Here is a 23,937-nt window from a genome sequence, read left to right as displayed (position 1 = left end):
CGTAACATTTACAAATCATTGGGATAAACTTTCAAAAACGTTCATTGTTGGTGCCTTTCCAACCGCTAGCAACAGTGGTGGTAATTTCTCCTTGGAAAAATCCCTCCCAAGTACTCGTGACCTGCTGGCCCGCAGCATTAATTGCGATTTCCCCCTTAGTGTGAATAATGCGCTTCTCCACTAGATGTCATCGTTGCTTCTGCAAATCACATGGGTTTTGATTAAAAACATTTAATGTCAGTTCATCATTTAGATAGGCCTTCACCGCGCTGGTGGGAGACACCCCTCCCAGCCAGGGCTGGGACTAAACACTTTCTGTAGGAGATTTGCACCAAAGTGCTTTTGACTTCATTTAGGAGGATTTGCCATACCAATACGTGTCGCTAGGAGCCCACCTACTACCCCAGCTCTTGGCATCACTCTCCCAAAAAACCACTAAGATCATTGGAGTTATTTAATTGTATTTACTCTTTTGGCAGTAAGGCTATTTATAATTAAATACGTCCCACATCAGCCACAGTTTAATGCAGCTGTAAAGACACTGCATGTTGTAGAGCCGGTCTCCTGATAAGGTGCTCTGGTCTGAGGCTCCAGCAGCCAGCACTGGCGTGAGGCAGGGTCCTGGCTTTAACAAAAGCCTGCTCTGCAGGAGCAGAAAGAGTATTTCTTATTTTCAATTCAGTCAGTTACCTGGTTAAGGATAGCTCAAGAAACCAACTGACAACTGAAAAAGCGGGAAAATTTGCTTTCTTCCTCTTACCTAAGAAAGGAAGAGAGCTAAGGATGAGAGCCAGCATTTCTGAAATCCTGAAAACCAGAAAAAAATCCAAATCCAATGACAGAAAATGCTCCTTTATTTAATAAATCAGTTGGTTTTGTTTTTTTTTAAAGTGTAACTTCTGTGTCTTTTCCTGTATGTATTCGGGACAGTTAACATATTTTGTACAGTAAAAATAAATTTTAAAGCACCTGTTTACTCGTTTTTAATTGCAAGCCAACCTCCATTGGGTCTGACCTAAGTGAAAAATAACCTTGTTAAAAAAAAGTATCACTCACCATTTCTAATAGTTTTATTAAAAAGATAATTAGGAATCTGGATAAATCCTTGTAAAGTACAGACTTTCTTCAATAAGCAAAAGCTACAGGTACCCTCCTGGTTAGTCACATCTGATTAATTCTAGCAGTTACTGAAATCAATCTTTCTTTAAAAATGGAAATAACTATGGAGCCCTAATGTAAAAAGAAAATAAAAATACTAGATACACTTTTTTAAACCAAGATTTCCCAGTTGTTGAACTCTGTCATTGCTAAAATTCATCTTTTCAATCCATCACTGGAATATACAGTTAATTGCCTCTTCTAAATATAATGCACAGTAGGCAATTACCCTTTTGCAATTACATCTCTGGATTCAGCTTTTTCATTAAACTATAATTATAATAGATCTTCAAAGTTGTCATGAAAATGAAGGACTAGCAGCACTGAAAATGAAGGTTTAGTGGCATGAACTAAACATCGGCGATGAGCAGCTTCTTTTTGCATTTCAGCTCTGGCCTCTTACCCCATTCCCATTTCACTTTTGGACTTGCCTGAAGTGAATAAGGAGCCCAGAGCCAAATTACGCAGTGAACTTTGTTATTAAAACAGCATGGGGTAATACTTTGAACTTGAGAGAGATTTACATTTTGTTTTATCCATGGTGGCAGTGCAATAGCAGCATCTCTGTGTCACACAGGGCTTTCTCAGGGGCCCATCTGGCACTCGCAGATGAGTCGTTTCATTGCTCCAACAAGCACATGCTCTCCCACATCCAGCTTACCTTTGCTTGCACTAGCAAGAGTTGAGTTTTGTCCTAAAAGATGTGTTCTTTTATAGAAATACAGTTTGCTCATGCACGTCTGCCTACAGCTTGTTTTGTATTGCCTGGAGAGACCTTGACCCAGCTTTTTTTTCCGGGTTGGTGAAACATCTGGAGCCCAGTGCTGCATCTTGCTATGGAAGTGTAAGCTGCCACACGGCAGGACGGTTCACTGCACATCTGCTTGTGAGCATCAGTTTCTGCCTGCCAACTGGCACTGCAGGTCTTGCTGTGGTCCTACTCTGCTGCAAGGTCATGCTGGAGGGGCAGCTTTCGGGTACAGCTCAGCTCATCAAACCACCAGCAAATCCAGTTCCTCTGGTGATCCCTTGCTTTGGTGCTCACTGGCACGGTGAGTCAGGGCACTCAACCAACCGAGCCAGAAGCTATTGTTATTTCTGCAACGAGCTGTTGGTTACTTTAGAGATTGCTGCATGGTCAGTGGTACCAGTGCCAGCACTGCAGCCACAAGTGCGACGGGGAGGGGAACAGGGACCCGACTGTGCACACTGGGGACTCTGGGCAGGTAAACAGGCTCAGCCACATCACAAAACCACATGCTTAAGATTACTCCCTTTGCATTGCCTCTAGTGATGGCATGACCATGGGATGAATTTGTTCCATAAGCTGATCTGATTGATCAGAAGCATCCCAGAAAGTACCTCCATGAAAGAGTAGAATAGAACAGAGTTTTTCAGTTGGAAGGGACCTACAATGATCACCTAGTCCAACTACCTGACTACTTCAGGGCTGACCAAAAGTTAAATCATGTTATTAAGGGCATTGCCCAAATGCCTTTTAACCACTGAGAGGCTTGGGACATCAACCACCTCTCTAGGAAGCCTGTTCCAGTGTTTGGCCACTCTTTCTGCAAAGAAATGCTTCCTAGTAGTTTTCTGTTGGATCTGCTAGTTGAGCTGACTCACCCTGCGGGCCTCTCATCACTAAATCTGGTGTAGGACAGAAGGAGAGGGCACGGCTGGGGTGGCTCAGGATGGGATCACCCTACTGTGACCGCCCCGCTTAGATAAACTTAAACAAAACGCTGGCTCACGCTCACCCATGTGGACATTGCTGCCAGAAGCTGAAGTCCTTGCCTTGCTTGCTTGCTCCCCCCGCCTCTGATCCATCAACCATCATCTCCTGTGCTGGCTCCAGCCATCCAACTGAAAACCCACTACATTCCTTTTTCCGGACCGTTCTGCAGCTGTATCAGTTTATTTAAGCTGGGATTTATGGCTCTCACAAGTGCCGGTCCTGATGCAGAGGAGATGTGAAGACCATCTGACTAGAGGTGGTAGGGAAGGATAGAAATGCCTCTTGGAGTATCAGTGAGGTCTTGCTTCGGCCACCCTTCACCCAAGCCCTGGCCCTGCCAGGACTTCATCACTCTTCATGCCTACGTTTCCCCGCTGTGACCAACCCCTTCTCATCTGTGTGAGCTTCTGCTCTGACAGGGACCCCTCTGCTCCTGTCTTCGTCTGGCTGCTGACTGGGACCATTTTGCTACCTGTCCACCGAACCCTGGAGAGGCTCAAGCATGAGTTCAACTGACTGAGGCTTGAACTGGTCCAACCTCCACCTGCCTCCAGCAGGAACGAGCTCCTGCACAGGCACCCATAATGACTCCATTACAGCTGACACCTCCAGGGCTGTGCACCAGCTCCTCTTACCCTTTTTCTGCTGGCGGCTGCGATATGCACCTTTGCCACAACAGTGTCCTGGATTTTACGCACTACAAATCCTAATAATAACAACTCCCAGAAGAACTGCAATCGTCACAAAATTTCCGCCGTGCCTGAAAGGTGTACTTCTTTGACCTTGTTTTTTCCAGCGCAAGCATTGTATGATACATGATAATGTATCGCACTGGCCTACGTATCAGTAGATGTTCTCCAGAAATTAAAATTCAGAGAAAGTATTTACTTTATTTCTGCAGAATAAGGGCCAGGGATTCACTGTGTGGCAGCCAGGAGATGTCCAGCAGCTTCCTCTGGTGCCCAAAGCTGGAGGGGGCAGCACGACTCCCCAGTGCACACTGAGACCAGGTCTTGGTAGTACATATCTGAGTAAGAGATCTGGGACTTGCTGCAGGACAAGCCCATGTCAGGAGCAATTTAGGAGTGATAATGAGAGGAATCACTGTGATTGGCAGAGAGGACAGAGGGTTACTGCTGCCCTCCGAGGCTGAGGAAGCCCAAAGCTGGCTGTTGGAGGTGTGATCAGCTGCCTCTGATCCAGGTTCCTCTCCAGGGCTGGCAGCCGGTGTGGTGGGCAAGCACACCCTGACACGTCAGCTGTGGGGTGCAGCATCCCTGGGGTGGGGCTGGCAGGTTGCAAGGCCATGGAGAGGTGTGCGGAGAACAGGGGTCGTGGGTCCTGTTTGTGGGGCCCTGCAGGGGCTGGGGTGGGATGACAGCAGCGCTGCACCGACCCCACGGATTTAACCCCAGCTTTGTGCTGGTACGGGCTCTTTTTGCCGTTTTCCTTCCCTTTCTTTGAGATGTGAGGCTGACTGCTGATGTTTGGGCTAAACACAAAATAACAGGTTTGGGTTTTTTTCCCCGCAAATTGCAAGCAAGGCATTGCTCTGTGGTCAGTCCCGGGCAGCGGATGAGCAAGCAAACCTGTCACCAGTACAAACATGTGGCTGGTGGCTGCCTGCCCACGACAGGATGGTGGTACACGTGCTCCCGCGGACCAAAAGGTCCCCCAGCGCCCGGCACCCAGACCTTGACAACCAAAAATAGCAGAGCCTGTCACAAGGAGGGTGATATCACCAGGGATCCAGGGCCACGCTTCAAGGGACAGTCTGTCATGCAGTCAGAAAACACATCAGCATCTTATTTAGCATGCATTTCCCTTGGTTTCAGGAAAACTATTTACAAATAAACACCAAAGCGTTTGCTCAGGAGAAGAGGACTTGGCTAAAAACCTGCCGTGCCACTGCACAAGTGTTTGGCAGCTCGGGATCCTCACAGTGGGTTTAAGGGAGAAGACATGACCTCTAAACACTGCTTTTAAAATAGAGCAGTGTGTAAATGAAAGAGCAATTTAAGGACTCCAGGCAATGCAGGACAGCAAACGTTTCTCAAAACATGGGAGCCACACAAATTATAACACATGACAGTTTACTAAATATATCCGCAATGCCAAAACAAACAGCATGTACAAACTAAGTACCAAAACAAGAGGTCACTGCAGTCTGTCTTCCATGTGCCACTTGTCTTTCTGATCTGCAAGAGATTTTCACCAGGAGGACTGAAGCAGAGAGGTGGAGTGTATGCGAGCGTCTGCCAGGGAGATGCATTTCCATTTTGGCAAACGCTACCAATTGTGACTTCGAGGGTCAGCGTAATATCTCATTATAGTCCCTACCTATCCCTTCTGACCAAAAAAGTGACAGTCACACAGAAAATCTTACACTAAAGACAACGGCAACTTTACCAGGTAAGGACTGAGTGAGACTTTTGAGCTAGAGACCAGGATAACTTGGAAAATAATAAAGGTAACAAAAAATTAATCGTATCTCTTGCCCCGAAGCACATTTTAAATATTGTCTGCTTTTCAGCCTTGTGCATAAATATACATAATTCTGCATCTTTAATTGAAATATGTATTCAGCGTGGTTGTTTTTCTGCTGACAGCTCAGTGGAGTTACACTGTTAATAATCATAACAACTATTTGGTAGTATTTACATTGCAATCCTGCTAAGAGATCTGAGCCATGCTCTAAGATTATAGAAACCTGGAACCAAAATGTATTTATTCCAAGCCCAAGAGCTGAAATCCAATCATAAATTTTATAGTAAAACACTCCCTTTCTAGCCTTTCGTATGAAAATATCAGCCTAAGGGAGTCAGGAACCCACATCCAACAGAAATTTTTACAAACCGTAAATCTAGTTCCCTCAGTCCTTGCAAATCTCAGCCAACTGAGTTATCAGTGAAGAAATAATCATTTTAGTGGAATTCCTAAATAGCCCCCTGCACGGGTCTTATCCCAAGTGAGAGCAGTCGACGGAGTAGGGCAATATCCAGGCGGGCTCATGTTTGCCCGAGCTTTAATCCCCTTGCAGACAAAATCCTGAACTTGAATGCATGGAAAATTGCTGTTGCTAATCTTATTTTGCAGGAAAAAAATGAATGTATTTCAACCAGCATCTGGCAAGGTATAGGCTTTTAGCTTCTGACTTAGAAGAAACCTTGTCTGCATATGCATTTTACTGGCTGGTAAAGTTTCTGGAATCACGTTTTTTCCTTGAAAATTCTGAAGATGCAATAGCAGCCTGAATTCCCCTTTTCTGTGTTATGTATCACTGCACAGTGGCAGCAGGGCAGTAGACATTTCATAGGCCATAAAACCAGAATGGGCTTAATCCTCTTCTCACACTAGATTTACATTTGTGTGACTGTTAGTAAAGTTGGCAGTAAAGCTGTTGACAGAGCTGAGGGCTGGTTGGGGCCCAAGGGCACTGATTTTTAAAGGTGGTGATGGGGATTACTAAACCCTGCTTCCAAAGAAGCCTTAGCCCCACTTCCTTCTCTTGAGAGCTTTTTTGTTCTCCATTGAATCATGGTTGAAAATGGGCTGTAGCCACCCAAGACATGTAGGTGTTGCAGTGGAAGCAGAGGCAAATCAAACCGCTGCCGCCCGAGAGCTGCCCAAGGGTGCCGTTCCCCAAAGACGGAGGTGTGAGAAGGGTGCCCGGTATGGTATAAGGGGGAGGCAAGCACTGACGTCGTTTCTGCAGTCCTCAGCCCGTGTGTGTCTTAGAAATATCAAGACGTGCAACTACGGAGAGAAGGCCTTTTCCTGGAGGTGGCAAGGAAGGGAAAGGCTGCCAAGAAATTAAAACAGTCACTGCTCAAAGTGAAACTACTCCATGTCTCGTCTGAGCCTCAGAGAAAGGGCCTCAGAGGTGAGAGGAAGCCATCAAATGAAAACTGCGTAAGCCCTTAGGTGCTTTCTGCTGCCCAGTTTTGCTTTACAAGTGCCTGGAGCTTGCAGATGGCCAGTTGGAGCTATATTGCAAAGAAGCTGCTTGCCCAGCGGCTGTTATTTTCTCATACGTCCTGCAGGTTCCTGAATCCAGACCTGGCATTTGACCACCACGCAGTGTTTCTCCAGCTTCTGCTACGGTTGGCTGTATACAGTGTTTTTTGGCAGGTTTCTCTCACCCAACTTCCAAAAAATAGAGCAAAACTGAGATGCCAAACTACTGGTGGGATACAGCACGCTTGGGAGGCACCAGCCAGCTTTGGAGCACGAGGATAAAGCCGATAGGACTGGTGTGGTCTCAGTTGCAGGCTCACTATGGTGCTCTTACAAATACACTGGAGTACAAGCACTGCAGCAGCGACAGTCTAAGGACAGAAGAGATAATATTTTTTATTAGATTGACTAACGTAAGTCAAAAAGGCGGGTAAACTTTGGGGATAAAAGATAAGGGGATTCTTTCTGCAGTCACTGATAAGACCGGCTCAAGGTCTTATGGACCTTTAGGAGTCTACGAGTACTGACTGTCTACTTGTAGACTCCTAAAGTTCCATAAGATTTTGGCCCTGTCTAATCAGGAGTCTAACAGACTCCTAAAACACAGTCTCCTAAGCCCGCTAAGCTCATCAGGATAGCAAGGTGTCGAGTGGGATCCAAAAAGGCACTTAAGTACCCAAAGCAGAACTTAGGCAGGTTGGAGGTGCCTCAATAAAAACCTCTACTCAGCTGGTATTGAGGGCTGGGGGTGCTCAGCTTTGACTTTTAATTTCCAGGGTGTAACCTGAAGTTACATCTCTTTGCGTAACAAACCCACCTCGCCTGCAACCACGGAGCTGGTGCACTTTGGGAGGTGGGAAAATGTAGATTGTAAACCTTTATCAATGCACAGCACCTGTATTATGAACAGAGTAAAATGAGCCCTGCTCAGTTCAGATTGCAGGTGCCTGTCCTCAGGCCACTAACCTGGGCTGTGTGTATGAGCGGAGTCACAGAATCCCGGAATGACTGGAAGGGACCTCTGGAGATCATCTAGTCCAACCCCCTGCCAGAGCAGGGTCACCTTAAAGCAGGTTGCACAGGAACGTGTCCAGGCGGTTTTGGAATGTCTCCAGGGACGGAGACTCCACCACCTCTCTGGACAGCCTGTGCCAGTGCTCTGCCACCCTCAAAGGAAAGAAGTTTCTCCTCATGTTTAGGTGGAACTAAAAACATTTGGAAGTTCACCCCAAACTGCATGTTCAGCATTGGTTACCTTAAGACAGCTACCCCCTTGAAACACCTCCCTCATGCAATGCTGCGTAGGAAGATGGTGCAGCACGGTGCAGGCTCCTGGGTGCTGCTGTACAATTCAGGCACTGATTTTTAAGTGTAGAAGTCTTCAGTCTGTTCTGTCTTTACCCAGGAACCACAGTCCACTGGCAAAATCAGGGGAAAAAGGGAGCTGAAGAAAAGGTGAAAATATTTACTATGGGAAGGGTCGATTTACTAATTACGAACCTATTCCAGGAGGCTTCCTACAGATTTGCTGCAACTTCAGTGTTATTAACCTGTTTTTCTCTTTCGGAGCTGTGCTTCTGTGTCCTTAAATTAGCTTGTGACCTAACAAAGCAGTTAAGCATGTGCAACTTCAAGCATCGAAGTGTTTCCACTGACTTCAGCAGGAAGAGTCAGGTGTTAAAGGCAGCGTCCATGCCTAAGTGTTCTGCTGGACTGCCGTCTTACATGCTGGGGACTGTGTCATTCGTAATGCTTAGATTAAATGGGAGGGGAAAAGGGAGCATTTCTAACATGATTACAGTCAGATTTCCTTTTATGTTTTGCAGAGGAAAATAGTATGCAAATGCTGCACGTGCCTACACGGATTCAACCTTTCTTTCCTCTTTTTTTGATCTCCCTAATTCTGACAAACAAGTTGCCCGTGATTGCTGAAGAGAAACGCTCCCTGAGGGACTGGGCCATGGGCACTTTTTGAGAGGCACCGTGGATTTACGCAGACCCCTGTTCGCCTGCTTCTGGCTACACTTTCCCACTCCAGCACTCTTCTTGCAGTTGCACCTCGGTGGAGACGAGGTGAATCGCGCCTTGGACCTGAGCCAGGGTAAAAATAACTGAGGTGGGGAGGGTACTGCTTTTTTAAAGCAGTCTCCTGGTCTGTTTGACAACACAACTGCACAAAGAGCTGCACCAGCACAACGTAACCCAACCGCTCCATCAAAGCGCTGCCACCAAAAAAAGATGCTTGCAAAACCGCAGCCTTATTTCCTCGGTGTTGCTGCGCCAGCGGGATGGAAGGTAGGACAGTCCGAAGGTGAGTTTCCACTCTCACCCCTCCCTCCCCTTTCCCAGTCCTCTCTCCTGTGAGGGACGGGGTGAGCAGACAGCAACGGGGCACAGCAGCTGAGGTTTCTGGCACGGTGCTGGTCCCTTGTTCTCTTGGTGTATCGTTCTATCCCCAGCTCCAGCTCGTCCTGTGCATTCCTGTCTCTGTGCTGGATCCTGCTGCCCCCTCAGTTGTGCTGACATACCTCTCTGTGTGTCCACACCACAATCAAAGCCTGGGAACAATCCAGCCGAAAACAAAGTATTCTTCTTCTGGGCTAATTTCCATCTGGCTCCCAGTTCCAGCGCACACACCGTGCCACTATGGCACAGGGGGTTGCACGCAGGGGAAAGAGGAGGGTCACCAGGCCAAAGGTTTGTTCTGGCAGACTACAGAGCAAACATGACTTGGAGTATCCAAACAAACTTAGTTTACACAGCCATCACTACCCTTCAGAGTTAACACTTTATCGAGTGGACTTGGGGCATTTGATCCCCCACCAATGCTGGAATCTAGTCGTGCGAATCCTGCACTATAGAAGGGATGTCCTACTATGAAGGTCATGCCGTTCATCCACAGGGACTTGTGGACATACCTGGATGCCTTGTACAAGAGACATCCAGTCCTGTGAGTTTGCTGTTCAGAGTGGTGTTGGAAGGTGGGGGCAAGATACATTGCTGAACTGACCATACATTCGTTCAGGAGGCACGCGGGAATTGTGAGGGCTTCTCATCCCCACCGCAGTTACCTTCACCATCGACGACTGTAGCCTGCAGTGCTGCTCTGCGGGTCTTTTCCCCAGTGTCCCGTGCATCCATCCAGGCAGCTCATTTTGGACACTCGTGGGCAGTAGGTGAGAGCCCTGCTCACGCAGCTTCCAGATGTTCATCTTCCACGAAGGCTGATCCATGGCAGTTCCTTGCCAGCCTCGCTGGCAGCACCGATATACCTGTCAAAACACTAATCTGAGCACAGGCTTTAGCAGTTCCTCGCTGTAAGGCTGTGTATAAAAAGAGCGATGAAAGCTTATTTTCGGAGTGTCAGGCTGTACTGAGTAATCAACATCCGGAAGATGTGGATATAAAGTAGGCATATATGACTTAATGACTTAATTCTACCTTTGTGTCCCGCACCTGTTTTTATGGTATTACTATTTAATTGCTTGCATTATGCCTGTCCAAAAATACCATTTAACATTAATAATACTTAGTGCTGTATCTTCAAAGTGCCTTCCAAGCTAGTTATGAAATGCATAATTTAAGTGAAAACAAGCACCTTGGGCTGGGACCTGTGCTTGTGTTTGACAAAGCTTGGCAGGTGCCTGCAGTGCTGTGTATGCTGGGACGAGGAGCTGCGTGATTCACCGCAGGGTTAAGCCAATGAGAAGAGCATGGAGGGATAATGCAGGGTGGTGTTCTCCAAGGCACAAAAGGCCAAGACTCCATGAGACGTTTTCTGCTGAATTTGATGGCATGTGGAAGAGTGATCAAGAGGGGGGTTGAAATAATTCTTCAAGTAATAGAGCTTGGCTTTGATATTGCATCTTCTTCTTTCCTTCCTTAAGCATAAGACTAAAATCTGTTGGTCAAGAATAGTAAATCAGTCAGAAATGCTTGTTTCACTTTGAGGATATGCAACACAGTGGCAATAACACAGAAGTTAGGAAACTACAGCACAGCCTGAACGCAGCCCTCTGCCTTCAGCTGTGTCCGTGGAGTACCAGACAATTGTGTCACTATACAAACACTAATTAATCCTCAATAAAACAAGTAAAAAAGTACACAAAGAGCACTCACGTGTTGATTTGTTGCAAGGACAGCATGACAGGTGTTTGCCAAGGCAGAGCAGTCGAGTTGTAACCAGCTTTGACTGATGCTTCTGCAAGACATTGTGTTCTTGGGCTCCAGCTGAAACAGCACAAAAAAAGTACAGGGTTCACTTTTGCCAGGAAAAGAAAAATTTCCTTACAGAAAATCAGGGCTCCAAATCTGTCAGTTTCTTTAGACATATCTGTGGGTATGAAGAGAAGCTTGAGTAAGTAGGTACCTTTGGCTTTGGAGCCTTCAAATACAGGACGTCGCTTGCTTCCACTTTTTTAAGCTGGTTGATGTTTTATCAGCACAGATTGAGGAGAAACCCAATGTAACGGCACTGCAGGAAGTGGCTTTTGGAAAGTTACATTTTTCTTTGGATAGCCGGCTGACCTCTGAGCGTGTAAAGCAAATCTCAATCTCAGTATTTATATCCTCTCACTTTGTGAAGCCTACAGCCAAAAGCTATCTGGTATCAAACAGAACAAATGTAAGGAACTCCTTCCTCTTCCCCTCCAAAACCCCTCTTCTGAAGTTCCAAACAACCCCCAGTTTGCTCTGTGTTCGTATAACTGGCTCCCATTTACCCTTTCAGAGATCTATCTGGGCAAGGCCAGGTGGTGCTGCCCCTAAAGCTGAGGAAAGTCTGCATCTGAGAGAGAGAGGAAGGCAGCTCGTGTCTGGGATGTGTGCGTGAGGCGAAGGGAGCTGAGCTTGGGGAGGGCTGCGGAGGCTGTGCAGGAACTCAAGAGGTCTCCAGTTTTTGCCCACTTATATTCCTGATCTTCTAAATTTGATTTGGGGGTGCTGCAGATTTGTGACAACACTAAAGCATTTTAATTCTTTGTATCACCTCTGACCCCAAATCTTCCCAGACCAGAAAAAGGTTCTTAGCACTACACAGGTTTTCTTACTTACTTCCAGCCCAACCCTTTACCCAAAGCGCAGGGACACCCAGCGCTGGTGGCGTCGCCTGCCTGCTTCCCAGGGGTGGGATGAGCAGCATCGTCCCGGCTAGCGCTGGGAGGGGAAACACCGGGAAACCCCAAGAAGGAGAACGAAGCCTGGCGATGGCCAGGAGCGGGGTGAGGCAGCTGAGGACCGTCCCCTTGCTCTCGCCGGGTCGTCCCACGAAACACGCACAGCCGCGGCTCAGCCTGGGGCGTTCCGGATAGGAACGGCCGGCCCCGGGTGGGAGGCTGCAAAGCGCCGGCAGCTGCGTGCGCCGGACAAACACGGCACGCGTGGGCTGCGGGGGACGGAGACCGCCCCGGAGAGGCCCCCCCGCGGCCGCCGGCGGAGGCGGAGCGGCGGCCGGGCGGGCTGCGGGGGCCGCGGCCGCGCCGCCTTCCCGCCCGGGAACGGCCGGGGCGGGGAGCGCCCGGTCCCTCCTCCTCCTCCTCCTTCTCCTCCTCCCGCCCTCTCCGCCGCCGCCCGCGCCCGCCGCCGATGCCGGGACTGCGCCCGCGGTGAGTCTGCCCCGCCGGGAGCCGCCGGCGGGAAGTTGCGGCGCGGCCCGGCTGCCCCTTTGTGCGGGGAGCGGCGGCTTTGACGGAGCCGGCCCCGGCCCGCCGGTGCCGCCGCCGTCCCGGCCCCGCTCCGCTCCCCTCCGCAGCTCCGCCGCGGCGGTACCTGCCGCTCTTTGTTCCCCGCCGCCTTTGTTCCCTCGGTGCCGGCTTCACCTTCGGCACCGCCCGCGCCCCCCGCGGGACGCCGCTTGCACGGGGGGTGCGGAGACACCCCGCTGCCGGAGCGGGTTCCACCCCCGCTTCTCCTGCCCTTTTGCCGGGGAAAGGGGGAAAACACAGCTGCGGGGCAGCGGCGGGAGTTCACTCGGCGGGGCGGGGGGAGCGCGGCGGGAGCCGGGTGTTGCGGGAGGTCCCGCTGCCGCCGCCGCCGCCGCCGGGCCCTGCCCTCCCCGCCCCGCAGCCGGGTCCGGCCGGCAGCTCCGCCGGTAGAGTTTTCCCGGCCGAAAGCGGGAGCCGGGCTGGTTTGAGGCGGTGGGGAGCGAGCCCCGGGAGAGGGAGCGGCGCAGGGGGGTGGGGGCAGGTAAACGGCGCTTCCCTGCGGCTCCGCTCCCTGCGCGGGCGCGGCGGGTTGTCGCTTACAAAGCCGTTATCTCTTGGGTTGCGTGTTTTGAAACTGATGGCGATACTTACTCAGGCAAAGTTTTCGGGAAAAGGAGTAACTACTTTTCTGCGAGGGCCACAGCGGTGCAGGCGTTTCTCCAGTCGCTGTATTGTCAGTGCCGGGCCGCTGCCGCTGCCCTGGATAAAGCGTTGCCCGCTGAGGGATGGTGCTTTCTGTTCTTCCCACCGCACATGGGTTCCTTTCTCTCCCCCGCCTTGCGTGCCATCCTCCCTTCTGCCTTCCCTCCCTCCCATCTTTCAAGGGCTCCTGGCAGCCTCCTGTGTCCCTTCGGAGCAGTTATTACTGATGTGTGTTACTGCGGCCCATGGGATGTGGCACGCGTGGTGACTTGGTGGTGACTTTGTGTCAGGTGCTGTGCGTGCATGGATTTAAGGGGAGGCTCTCTGTCCTCCTTTCACCTCAGTCCTCTCCCTCTCCTCCCACAAATGGGGTAATTTTTCTTTTTTTTCTTTTTGCCTGAGAGCTGCTGGAGGAATCGGGAGGTTGAGCAGGTGCACGCTCCTCGGGTTATTCAAAATGTACAGAGAAAAAACTTTGAGCAAGTTTGTTTGAGAGTTTCTCCCAACCTTTGTCAGGTCAGTGGCTGTGTATTCCTCACACCTCTGCTTCTCTCTTTCACGGTACCTTGTGTCCCATCCATCCTCTCCCCGCTCTTGCCATCATTCTCTCTTTTTCGTCCCGCTCAGTTTTCAGGGCAATCTTCCGTCACAGGACAGACAAAGACGTAAGTGCCATGTGCAGGATCTCGTATAGTCATTGCGACTGCTGGCCAAGCTGACAAAACTGTAGCTTGGTGGGCACATCTGTTTATACTTCTTGAAATGCAATACCTGCAGAAGGGACACACGTGGCCTCTGGTGCCTGGTTAGCTGAGTCATGGGCTTCGGCCACTTCTGGGGTGGTTTTATAGCTCCGAGGAGGAGTGCGGTGGCGGCTGTTAACACTACCCACAATAACAGTGTCCTCCACCCCACAGGCACACGCACAGACACCTCGCGTTGAAATCAGGGCAGCCTAAATAATTGATTTCCAAGGCAGAAGGCGGCATGTTGTAGCGGGAGGGGACGGGGTGGTGTGGAGCGAGTGTGCGGTGGCAGGGGAGCAGAGGCCCTGGCATCTGCCGGCGGGGGCGATGGGGACGAGTTGAAGCAGAGAGGGATGGGCGGTGACACACGGGAGTTTGGAGGGGTGATGAAAAAGCAGCGGTGACCGTAATAAACGCATTGCCTTGGACTGATGTGTACTGTGGCGATGTTTGGGCTCCCCTTGTGCGAGATGCTGTACAAACGTGTGTTCAGAAGTGTATAAATGATGTTTGTTCTTCCTTCCTTCATAATGAAGGGTAATGAATGATAATTGCCTTTTTACTCTAGTTATCTATAAAAAACATATATCAAAGTTCCTTTATTTAAACAGCTCTTTACAAATAACCTCAGGAAACTGTATTTTAAGTGCTGTTAATATACCGTGTTAAGAATTGAGCGTGATGGTTTAAGAGGGGCAAAGGAGCTTTTTTTTCTCCAATAAAATCTGATCAAAAATTCATTAAAATAAATGAGAACTTTGTTGGTGTCAGTAGCACCCGGCCAGTCCTGTAGTGTGCTGGCTAATTTTTCTTTATTTGTCAGGCAAAGATTTTAAGCGTAGACACAATGAAGTAATTCAAGAAGCGACATGCATTACTGGCTAATGATCTAATAGGTTGAAAATGCTTTATCTCCCTAGTTGTTAATTTTAAGTTTTATGGTATAAGGGAAAGTAACAAAAGAAAAGATGGTTACTATTCATTCCTTTGCTGTTTTTAAGTGTGGGTTTTGTGTTATTTCCTCTGATAGGTTTTTGGGCAAAGTTGCTTCTTGTTTCAGGAGAAAAATGCCTTATTTTGGGGGAAAAATGGGCCACAGTTTAGCCCGTTTACTGAGTTCATTGTAAGTGTTGTAAAACCCCTTTACCAGTAATTAATTCCATAAACAGCAAATTTAGCTCTGCTCGGTTTCCTCACCGTTTGAATATAGAAATGAATTAGAGAAAAAAAAAAAAATCCCAAAGAGGGCATGAAGAAGCACAGCTTGGAAGATCAGGTATAAAGAGCCTCATTCATTTTGGTTTATCTGTAGTACAGGGATATGCCCTTACTCCATGAATCATCTCCTGACGTCTGTTAGCAGCGCTGTTTTCTTAGCAACTGTGGCTCTGTTTTAGATCTGGACTCTCAATGGCCGGGTTTGTACGGAGAGATGCGACGAGACGATCCAAACTCTTCCTAGCGAAGCTGCGCCTTTCAGCCCATTTACCCAATTTCTTTTCTTCCCTGGGGCACAATAAATACTGGTTTTAAAAGCCTACCAGCTGAGATGCTTTTTCTGTGTATGTGCAGAAAGATGCTTATCTGTTGCTTACCACAACAGAAGTGTTTCCCCAACGCGATCTGGCAGCGTGGGAGAGCACCTATCAGGTTGCAATGGGTTGTGTCGTTTCTCACGTTGAAGGAATGAGCCGTGTGTGCCACCACGCTTGCCTTAGGTTTCCCGCGGTTTATTTTGAACTGTCACAGGGCTTTTAGGTGTGGGAGAGGATGTGGTCGCGAAGGAACGCTGGAAATGTAGACAATGATGGCAAGGACCTACTCCTAGCAACGTGCCTGTTTGAACAAGTAGTTGGATTAGGCGGTGGGATTATACATGTGGAGTGTGGAGCGCTGTATGAGTAACGCTTTGGGACCGGATCCATAAGCTGTGATTAAAGGGAAGGTGACATTTCATATACTTCTCAACTAATCTGCCTTTGCCTGAATTTCATCCCTGGCTGGTGTGGGTGGAAGGTTCCTGTAATTGAGGCAGAGGTGGCCATGTAGCCACTGGGAGATCAAGTTGATCTGATTTTTGCTGGGTGTGCCCAGTGGAGGGGATGAAGACTGGGATCAAGGATCCGGGAATGTTTTTTACTTCAGCTGATGTGACTGAATTGGTCTGGAGTGTAATTATATGTCCGGGAGTACAAGTGGTCTGTCCATGCTAAGGCACAGGCTATGTTCACCCTGCTCCCTCCCGTGTCGACGTGCAGCTTCCCCAGGAGGAGCAGGAGATTATACCTACTGGACTATGAATCAAAAAATAAAGTGTATGTTACCCTGTAGGACGTGGATTTGACTGTCTACCTTTCCTGGACTGAGTCGTGTCCTGTGGAGCATGAAGGATGTCAGCAGCAAGTAGCCACTGTGAAGGATGAATGTATTTTGGCTTGGGATAATGTTGAGAGGGGAAAGACCCCCAGTGTCTGGAGCGTTTTGTCTGTGAGGGGATTGCGGAGTGGAGATGGGAAGGCTAAATAGTGTCTCTGAACGCTGGCCAGCTTCCTGTGACCTTCATGGACCACACACAAGTCCCGGTGTTAGTGAGGATATGGAGAAGACAGCCTCTATAGATCACCTAAATCACAGTGTTCACAGCAGGAGATGAAGCAAGCTCCTTCTGTGGAGATGCTAAAGGGCCAGGACAGGGACAGAAAGGGAGTGGGGAAAAACTTCTTTAGCTCAGCTGAGCACACAGGAAGGGAGCAGAAAGCTGCGCTGGGGAAAGAGCTGGTGCACAGGCTGTTATCTCCCCAAAGGAGGGGAAATGGGGCAGAGCTTTGACTCTGGGCTTAACTTCGGTCTCTGGTCTCTCGTAGGGAGGCATGTTTGCTTTTTAACCTTCCTGCAGCCTGCTGATAACACCCTACACAATGCAGCTGCACAGATTGGCTCGAGAGCTTTTAAGGAATTGCTGACCCTGATGCAAGCAGTACTGTTTGTGGCCAGGGATGGGGAAGAAGAGGAAAGAATGGTATTAGTTATTTGAGCTTTAAGACTCAGGCTGCAAGTTCTATCAAAGGAAATGACAATTAAGATGGAAAACAAAGCACTTGTAATTACTTTTATGGAAGTCTAGGGAGGAGGCAGAAATGTGGGTTTGACAGGAAAAAAGTTTTGCTTGCTGAATCTTTTGGCCTGTTGGTTGACAGAAGAAAGACAAGAAGTTGGTGAATGATGGAGTTGAAAGGGCGAGGTGGGGGAATGAATACGCTGCTGAACATGCCTTGCTGGTCTGTGGCAAATGGCCTGTGTACAACTGGCCACAAAGTGATTGTAAAGACGCTTCAGAAATGGTTTCGGTTCAGTTTGTGTTACTGAGTCTTTGTTTCATGTTGGATTGGTTTTTGTTGTTAACAACCACCTAAATGATATGGCAAAGAAATGAAAGCTGCCCCACAAGCAGCATGTCCTGCTTCTTGGAGGCTTCTTGTGTAGTGAGCAACGTGGGACTTTGGCTGTAGGCCTGTCTGATGAGAGCTTCAAGTTCAATGACTTAAAAGTTCAATGACTGTTCTAGCAAAGCCAAGGCCTCTCGGTGAAGGTGGTTGCGTATTGTCTAGTTACAAGATGTTTACCAGGGAGGGAACCACACGGCACTTGCCCAGTGTGTCTCTGGTGGCAACATTCTTTCTCACTGAAGTGTAAACCGAGGAGGGTACTTCTTTGCTTTTTTCCTTTCCCCCAATTTAAAAGGGTGAGATTCATCTTGCCAAACTACAACATAACTATCTGCATGAGAGGCAGTTGTCCAGACTCCTTTCATAGTCACTAAAGAGCAGCAAATACTTTTGGGCCATGATCCATCCACACTGAATTGGACTTCTAAAAATACATTGGACAAACTGCCCTAAAAGTGCCCATTTCTCTCCATTGTTTCTGCAGAGTTCAAACAATGAATGCGCAGGGAGGCATCTCTCTTGTAGCTGCTTAGTGTCAGGAGAGCTGAATCTCGGCCAAAGTGTCTCATATCTCAGCAGAGAGCCCTCCTAGAATCCTAGTGTCCTCATTTTGACCAGACTCGGCGTCCACGTAGGTTGCACGGTGTAAGGTGGGGTGCCTGGAGGGCTTTACGCAAGACCAGAGAGCAGACAGCAATGTCCAATTTAAAGCCTTCCTCCTCCCCTGGTCAGTCATTGGATTCAGAAAGGCTTCGGGCTGGACCCACAGCGCCAGACAATCTTCTGCTATAAATAAGAGGCCGAAGGGGATTTACAGAGTGGCTCTTTCAAGGTCGCACATCAGGTTAGTGGCAGAGGTGGAAGCAATGAGGACAACTGCAGGTTCCCAGAAGTGTGTTCCTTCCCCTGCCCGTGCTCCTCGCAGCTGCCCTGCAATCTGCTGCTCTCCCCGGGGCGAGACTGCCTGTCTGGCGCTTGGTGGTGGACGGCACCCGGTAGGTGCTCATTTCCTTTTTTGTGAAAACTTTTTTGCAAAATTACATAGGCTGTTACTCATCCTCCTTTCCCTGTCCTTTCTCTTCCAAAAATCCATAGTTCAGGCACATAGTTGAATTATTGTGTATGCGCCGGGCTGGCGTGGATGATTGTATGTGTGCCCTCAATCTGCAGGAAAACGGCTAAACCTTGAAGGGGTGAATGTGCTTCGCTTCAGGCTGGCAGTGGCCTAAGGCAGCATGTGTAATTATTCAGCGGTGTTCAGATGATGTGCGGAAACTCTTTAAACTGACATATGTAAAACATGCAACGCATATCTAAATGCAAAGCTCGGGAAGCTTTGGAGCCGCACAGGGAGCTGCGACCTGGTCTACTCCGAAGCGTTGCTGCTGCTGTGTTATTTAGTGGCATGGAAAAAAAGATCACTATCTCTTCTGGAAAAAGCCTGACTTATCTGCACAGGTAAACCAGGTAGGTTGAGGATAAAATGCCTCCTGTGTGGAGAACTAGTTTACAGCAGAAAGAGCTGTGTGTCCAGGGGGAGAATTTGTTGAAGGAATTTGCTTGTATAGCAGAGATATGAAGTACAGGCAAGTACGGAGTGTTAAATAGATCCTGTGCGCTTCTGATTTCAGACAAATACCAGAGCATTCTCCTATCTTTTTTGATACATGAGAAAGAATATGATAGCAGTGAAATAGAAAGAACGTGTTGTCTGAGCCAGGATTTGATTCCTGAAGTCCTGCTTAGGGAGTCTGTGGGTGAACTCCGAGAGGTGAAGCAAATTACAGTTTGATCCCAGGGAGAACAACTAGGGAGAGGAGGGAAAGAACAAACTATTAAATAAGAGCTGGGAGAAAAGCCAGTCTCCAAAAATAAACATTGAAGATCAATTCCAGGTATTTCCTGGAATTGTCACTCTGCTTCATCAAGCACTTGGACTGTAACAAGTGGTTTCACAGTCAGTGGACGGACAGGTTTAAGGTTGCTTGTTAGGCTTTTTTAAAGAAAAAAAAGTGTCTGAGATATTGTTCGCAATGTTGTTTCTTACGCAGAACTGGGTGGGATGTTGGTGATGAAATACCCCGGGGGTGGAGAAAGCAGAGCTTGTTATTGTAAGCGGAGCCAGCTTCGTTTCGGGGGAGTGAAAAATCTGACTTTTCTTCCCAGTTGTGTGCTAGGGCACCTCAGCAGCCCCCGATGGGGAGGAAGCAGATACTCGTGCAACGTAGATGCGAGCAAACACTGTTCCTGCAGAGCAGTTGTGCCTTGCTAAGTGCTGTAGGTGGACTTGGAATGGCTTTATGGCTATTGTTTGCAGGTGAAAAACTTGGAGATGGCTCTGAACGTGTTTCTTCTTGCAAAGGTTCTCAGAAAAGCCAGTCCAGGAGTTTACTGTACCGAAAGCCAGTATGTGGATTGTAAGGAAATTGAGGCATATCCTGTTCCAAGGACTTGTGTTGGCGGTCACACGCCAGCTCGTTGCTGGAGTTTTGCCCTGGATGGGGACTCTGAGGGGCGCGTCTCTGCAAACGATACAGAAATGTGCCTCGGTGGGCTGGAGTTGGCTCGGGCGGCCAGACGTGGCTCATGGCTTACCTCGCCTGCTTGGCCGTGGCCTTGCTGCGGCTGCCTGGCCCGACAGAGGATGGTACAGCAGCTCCGCTTACGCAACGCGCATTCTCTGTTGCTTGACTGAACTTGTCTATAAGTAACTTCTGTGTTAGTAATATTGCTGCCTTTCAGCGAGAGCGATGCACGGGGCTCATGAGCGTTCATCCTGTTTTGTCTCTGTTATTGTACCAAATACAAATTCTTGCCAAAAGCAACCTGGACAGCTCTGTGATGGGGGCACTGACGAGGGGACTCTGTTGTCCTGCATGCGCAGAAGGGGAATGCGTGAAATAAACGAGGCGTCCTTTAGCCTAGGCTATTTCTAATTTGAAGTCCTTGGCTTTGCAATTGCAACTGTATTGTTGTTTGTTTTGTTTTTGTAGTGACAACAGTTTATTCTAGCAGGCTACTGCGTAGCACCAAGTTCTTTCTCTTGGGTTGTCTATGTGCAGTTTGGCTGTTTGGTCCTCTCTGGCAACAGCACTGGTAAGAATAACAGCGTTTGGCCTGGTTTTCACTGTACACACAAAGTTATTCTGCAGGCTTGAAACTATGCTGTAAATCAGAGATTTAGGGGTTTGTGTGTGTGGTGGTGTTGTTGGTTTTTTTTTTTTTTCCCTAAAGCAGCTAATTCTTTGAAAACAAAAAGAAAGACATTTTGTTTGTCTCAAGCAACGAACAAAAGTGCTTTTACACTGTGGAGAGGTGCAGAGGCTCTGCAGCGGAGGGTCCCGTACAGTCAGCGTGGGAGGCAACACCGTCAAAAGGCCCTTTCCATGTGGAAAGAATTATATGGACGTGAAAAACTTGCTCTTCGGAGAGCCGGCCCCTCCAGGTCAGAGCGGAGGTGTGCTGCGGAAGAGCGGTAGTTTGCATTGCTGTAGCCTCAATTGGACACGCTTGAGAGAGACGCTGATGCATTCACAGCTGCCAGGCTAGGACCTATCATTTAAATTGTAATTTGCCCTTCAAATTTTGGCAAGCTTCGTTTGCCATTTGCTTGACAAGTCTCTCTTTTGTGTCTTCCTTCTCCCTGCGTAAAACAGCAAGCGCTGCCGGAGAGAGCTACTTGCAGTAGATTCCTTTTCTCTGCTATATTTAGTGATCAAAACAAGTTTGTGATCTTTACAGGAATACTGCCAAAGCAGATAGGTTTAGCATGAGATGTGCCCTTTCTCTTTTGGCTCCCAAATACACATTGCATTTCACTTTCCTCCCCTTTCCTGACACCATCAATGGTGTCTGCCGGGTCTGCCGAGGTCTGTTGTGCAAACATTGCACTGCCGCTTCCAGTGATTTTGCTCTGTAAGAACAAGCCCCACTTTAGTGAAAACTCCTGCGTTTACATTGCCGCTATCTCTACCTTTCCCCTTTCTTAATTTTCCGAAAGAGCAGATTACTGCTTTTCAGGAAGATCTTTCTGAACAAGAACAGCCTTATGATTTAATTGAGGAACTCCAGGCCTTTTATTGCTTAGATATATAATCTGTTTGTTAACCATCTGCCTGTTTCCTTTATTTGGGGAAAAAGGGAATTAGGAAGGCGGTGGAAAGGAAATGTTTGTATTCCTTCAAAGGCAGAATATTACTAGGAGTCTGATTCTCATTAATATAATGTAATTAATACAAAACAGTTATTATATACTGCTATTTTAAAGAGCTTTTACACCATGTAAAGTGGCTCCGGTGTTAATGAGAAGCTGGCTGTGAGTCTCTATTAAAATATTAACCAAAGAATTTCAGTTGCAATCCAGGTGAAAGAAAGAAACATTTATAAGTAAGAGAAAGAACTTCTTGCAATTCTTCTTGCTTGGTCAAAGTAGGCGGCGTTGTCCCGTTTGTTCTGCTCAGGCAGTCCCTGGCGCGAGCGTTCAGCTTTCTCTGATTGCAGGCGATTGCCTCCCCCTTCCCTTCCTTTCTCCATTGTAAAAACTGAGTCTGGGCCAGGAAGCGCGGAGGAAGGGGTATGATGAGCTCTGCGCAGCCCTTGGCTTTTGTGATGGGAACTGTGTGCCTAAAGGTCAGAGGCCTGTCTGCGCCCCGCGGCGCCGGGACTGCTGCGGCCATGCTGCCCTCTTTCCCCTTGCTGAAAGGAGGCCAGGCGGAGCGTGGCAACTCAGCGCTGTGCCTGGCTACTGGCCTTGCCTGAGCCCACATAGCTGGGGCAATGGGGTCAGATAGGGGTGGCTTTCATGTGAAAATGGAGAAAGGCTTGCAGGAGTGAAGTGGCAGTAATTGTTGTCTTGTGCCCGCTTTTCTCGTTAACCAAGTGGGTAGGAAGAGGTTGTGTTTATGCCCTGGACGTGCTTCCCAGGTATAGCACAGATCTTGAGCCAGCTTGTGTTTCTCGTGTTGTTTTTATGATGACCCTTCCCTGCAGCCCCCTTATCTGTGGGAAGCAGCCTTGGGGCTGCGGCGCAGCTGGCGCGCCGGCCGGCAGGGAAGCGTGTGAACGACCCCTGCTTTGGAAATGCTTTTCCATTCTGGCCCTGTGGCAACACACCGTATAAACCTCGTGGCTTTTTGCACATAATCGGAGAGTTCTGGGCGTTGCACAGGTAGATGTTTGGGCTGGGATGTGCTTACGGGCTGTGTGTTTTGGAGACTGAATTGTCATCCAGACCCTTGACTTCGACAGAGCCATGAAGTCGCCATAGTATTTTTGGCTTCCTGCATAGCAGTGTACTCTGACGGGATCGAGGGGCATGGCATCAGCCTTCTGAGCCTCCAGGTGTTCGTCGCTCTCCCTTTTTACAGTAACAACTGTGATTTTGTGTCTTGAGTGGTTCTTGTTTTTATTAACAATGTGGGAAAACCTAGAAACCAGTTGAAAACTGCATGTTTTCTCCAGCTTCAGTAAGTATGCTTTGACGCTGCGTTTCCACTTGGGAGTAGATAAATGTGAGAGGCTCTTATTCTGAGGGCAAACAAATGCACTGTGAACCTCCACAGCTTGACTTTTGTGAATGTGCGAAGAAGGCATAGCTCTGTTAATAAAGGTATTTTTGTGTGTGTATGTTAACAACAGCGTGGAATTAGTGCAGTTTTCAAACTGTGTGATTGTACCAGGATGACTGATATATTCCCCACCCTCCCCACCCCCCCAAAAAAAAGAGAAGGTCAAGAACGACACTTTCCAAACCACGTTTTTAAATTGATTAATGCAATGAGAAGATCCATTGTGCTTCTGTAACAGGAAGTATTACTGGTGTGTAAATCAAAGACAAACCAGCAACATTTGCTGGCCTTAAAAAGTGGTGTGGCTTTTGTATACTCATACGCTTGTCCTGGCATGTTTTCAGAAGTTATAAATAGATCACTGGGAAGTCCCTGGATAACAAAAATGTACTGCTGCTCGTTGTCATAAATAAACTAATAAGTGATGTCTTGGTCTTGCAGCTCTTTTTCGTTGGAGGAGTCCTTACTTGTGCATATGGTTTCAGTGTGTCAGTTCACATGAGGCGAGACTGTTTCTGTGGCAGGGGGGTGTAGCTTTGTGTCCACCTCTGTATCTCTTGCAGATGTTAACGCTCTCCGGGCTTGGTTCTTTCTGGGCAGAGTTGTTCAGCCTTTTCCAAGCTTTTCCCTTTTCGATTCCTTCATCTCCAGCTACTGATAGCTTAGGAATACCCAAGGCCAGACTTGTTTCAGCATTATTCCAGGCAGGGTGAAGTCTTTCTAATGCCACATGCTCTAATACCACTTATTAAAGGACTGGCTGATACCTGTCTGACTGCTGTAGGGTATTATGTAGGATCAGAAAGCTATAGCCTCTTTTCCCTATCACCTTCAAAGTGATGGAAACCTAATGGAAGCCCTTTTCTTCCTCCGGGAAAGTGCACAGAATGTGCCATTATGGCTTACTGGGTGATGACAAGTATTTTTTTTCTGCCAGACAGGGAGAAGTCATCAGCCCCTCAAATGGGGGAAGTCAGGGTA

The 23,937-nt window shown here is 48.3% G+C and overlaps 2 protein-coding genes across 8 annotated transcripts in view; one reads left to right on the top strand and one right to left on the bottom strand.

The window, feature by feature from the left end:
* Positions 1-4,998: 4,998 nt before the first annotated feature.
* Positions 4,999-22,981, bottom strand: LOC128908634 (uncharacterized). The gene is made up of 5 exons (XM_054199284.1): positions 22,502-22,981; positions 12,620-13,090; positions 10,973-11,083; positions 9,925-10,125; positions 4,999-7,224 (listed from the first exon to the last, which is right to left on the bottom strand). The coding sequence occupies exons 1-5, from the start codon at positions 22,979-22,981 to the stop codon at positions 6,925-6,927; spliced, it is 1,563 nt and encodes a 520-aa protein (XP_054055259.1). The 3' UTR covers positions 4,999-6,924.
* SYNE2 (spectrin repeat containing nuclear envelope protein 2) overlaps positions 12,340-23,937 on the top strand; it is a 195,512-nt gene continuing 183,914 nt past the window's right edge. For 5 of the 7 annotated variants that reach the window (XM_054198076.1, XM_054198074.1, XM_054198078.1 and 2 more), the window contains exon 1: positions 12,340-12,456. The gene's annotated coding sequence lies outside the window, so the exon portion shown is untranslated. Of the gene's footprint in view, positions 12,457-17,945; positions 18,385-23,937 lie in introns of those variants that run through there. The other 2 variants (XM_054198075.1, XM_054198073.1) reach the window with 1 other exon arrangement.

Source organism: Rissa tridactyla, chromosome 4 (assembly GCF_028500815.1).
Source record: "Rissa tridactyla isolate bRisTri1 chromosome 4, bRisTri1.patW.cur.20221130, whole genome shotgun sequence".
Lineage (NCBI taxonomy): Eukaryota > Metazoa > Chordata > Aves > Charadriiformes > Laridae > Rissa > Rissa tridactyla.
The sequence above is the reverse complement of the archived record's forward strand: the minus strand, read 5'-3'. Positions and strand labels throughout refer to the sequence as shown.

Coding starts and splice junctions, on each gene's coding strand:
- LOC128908634 (XM_054199284.1), bottom strand. CDS start 22,981: ATGCCTTCTTCGCACATTCACAAAAGTCAAGCTGTGGAGGTTCACAGT. Junction 10,126..10,972: donor TCCTTGCAACAAATCAACAC/GTGAGTGCTCTT, acceptor GTGTTTTGACAG/GTATATCGGTGCTGCCAGCG. Junction 7,225..9,924: donor TACAGTCGTCGATGGTGAAG/GTAACTGCGGTG, acceptor TTCTGTCCTTAG/ACTGTCGCTGCTGCAGTGCT.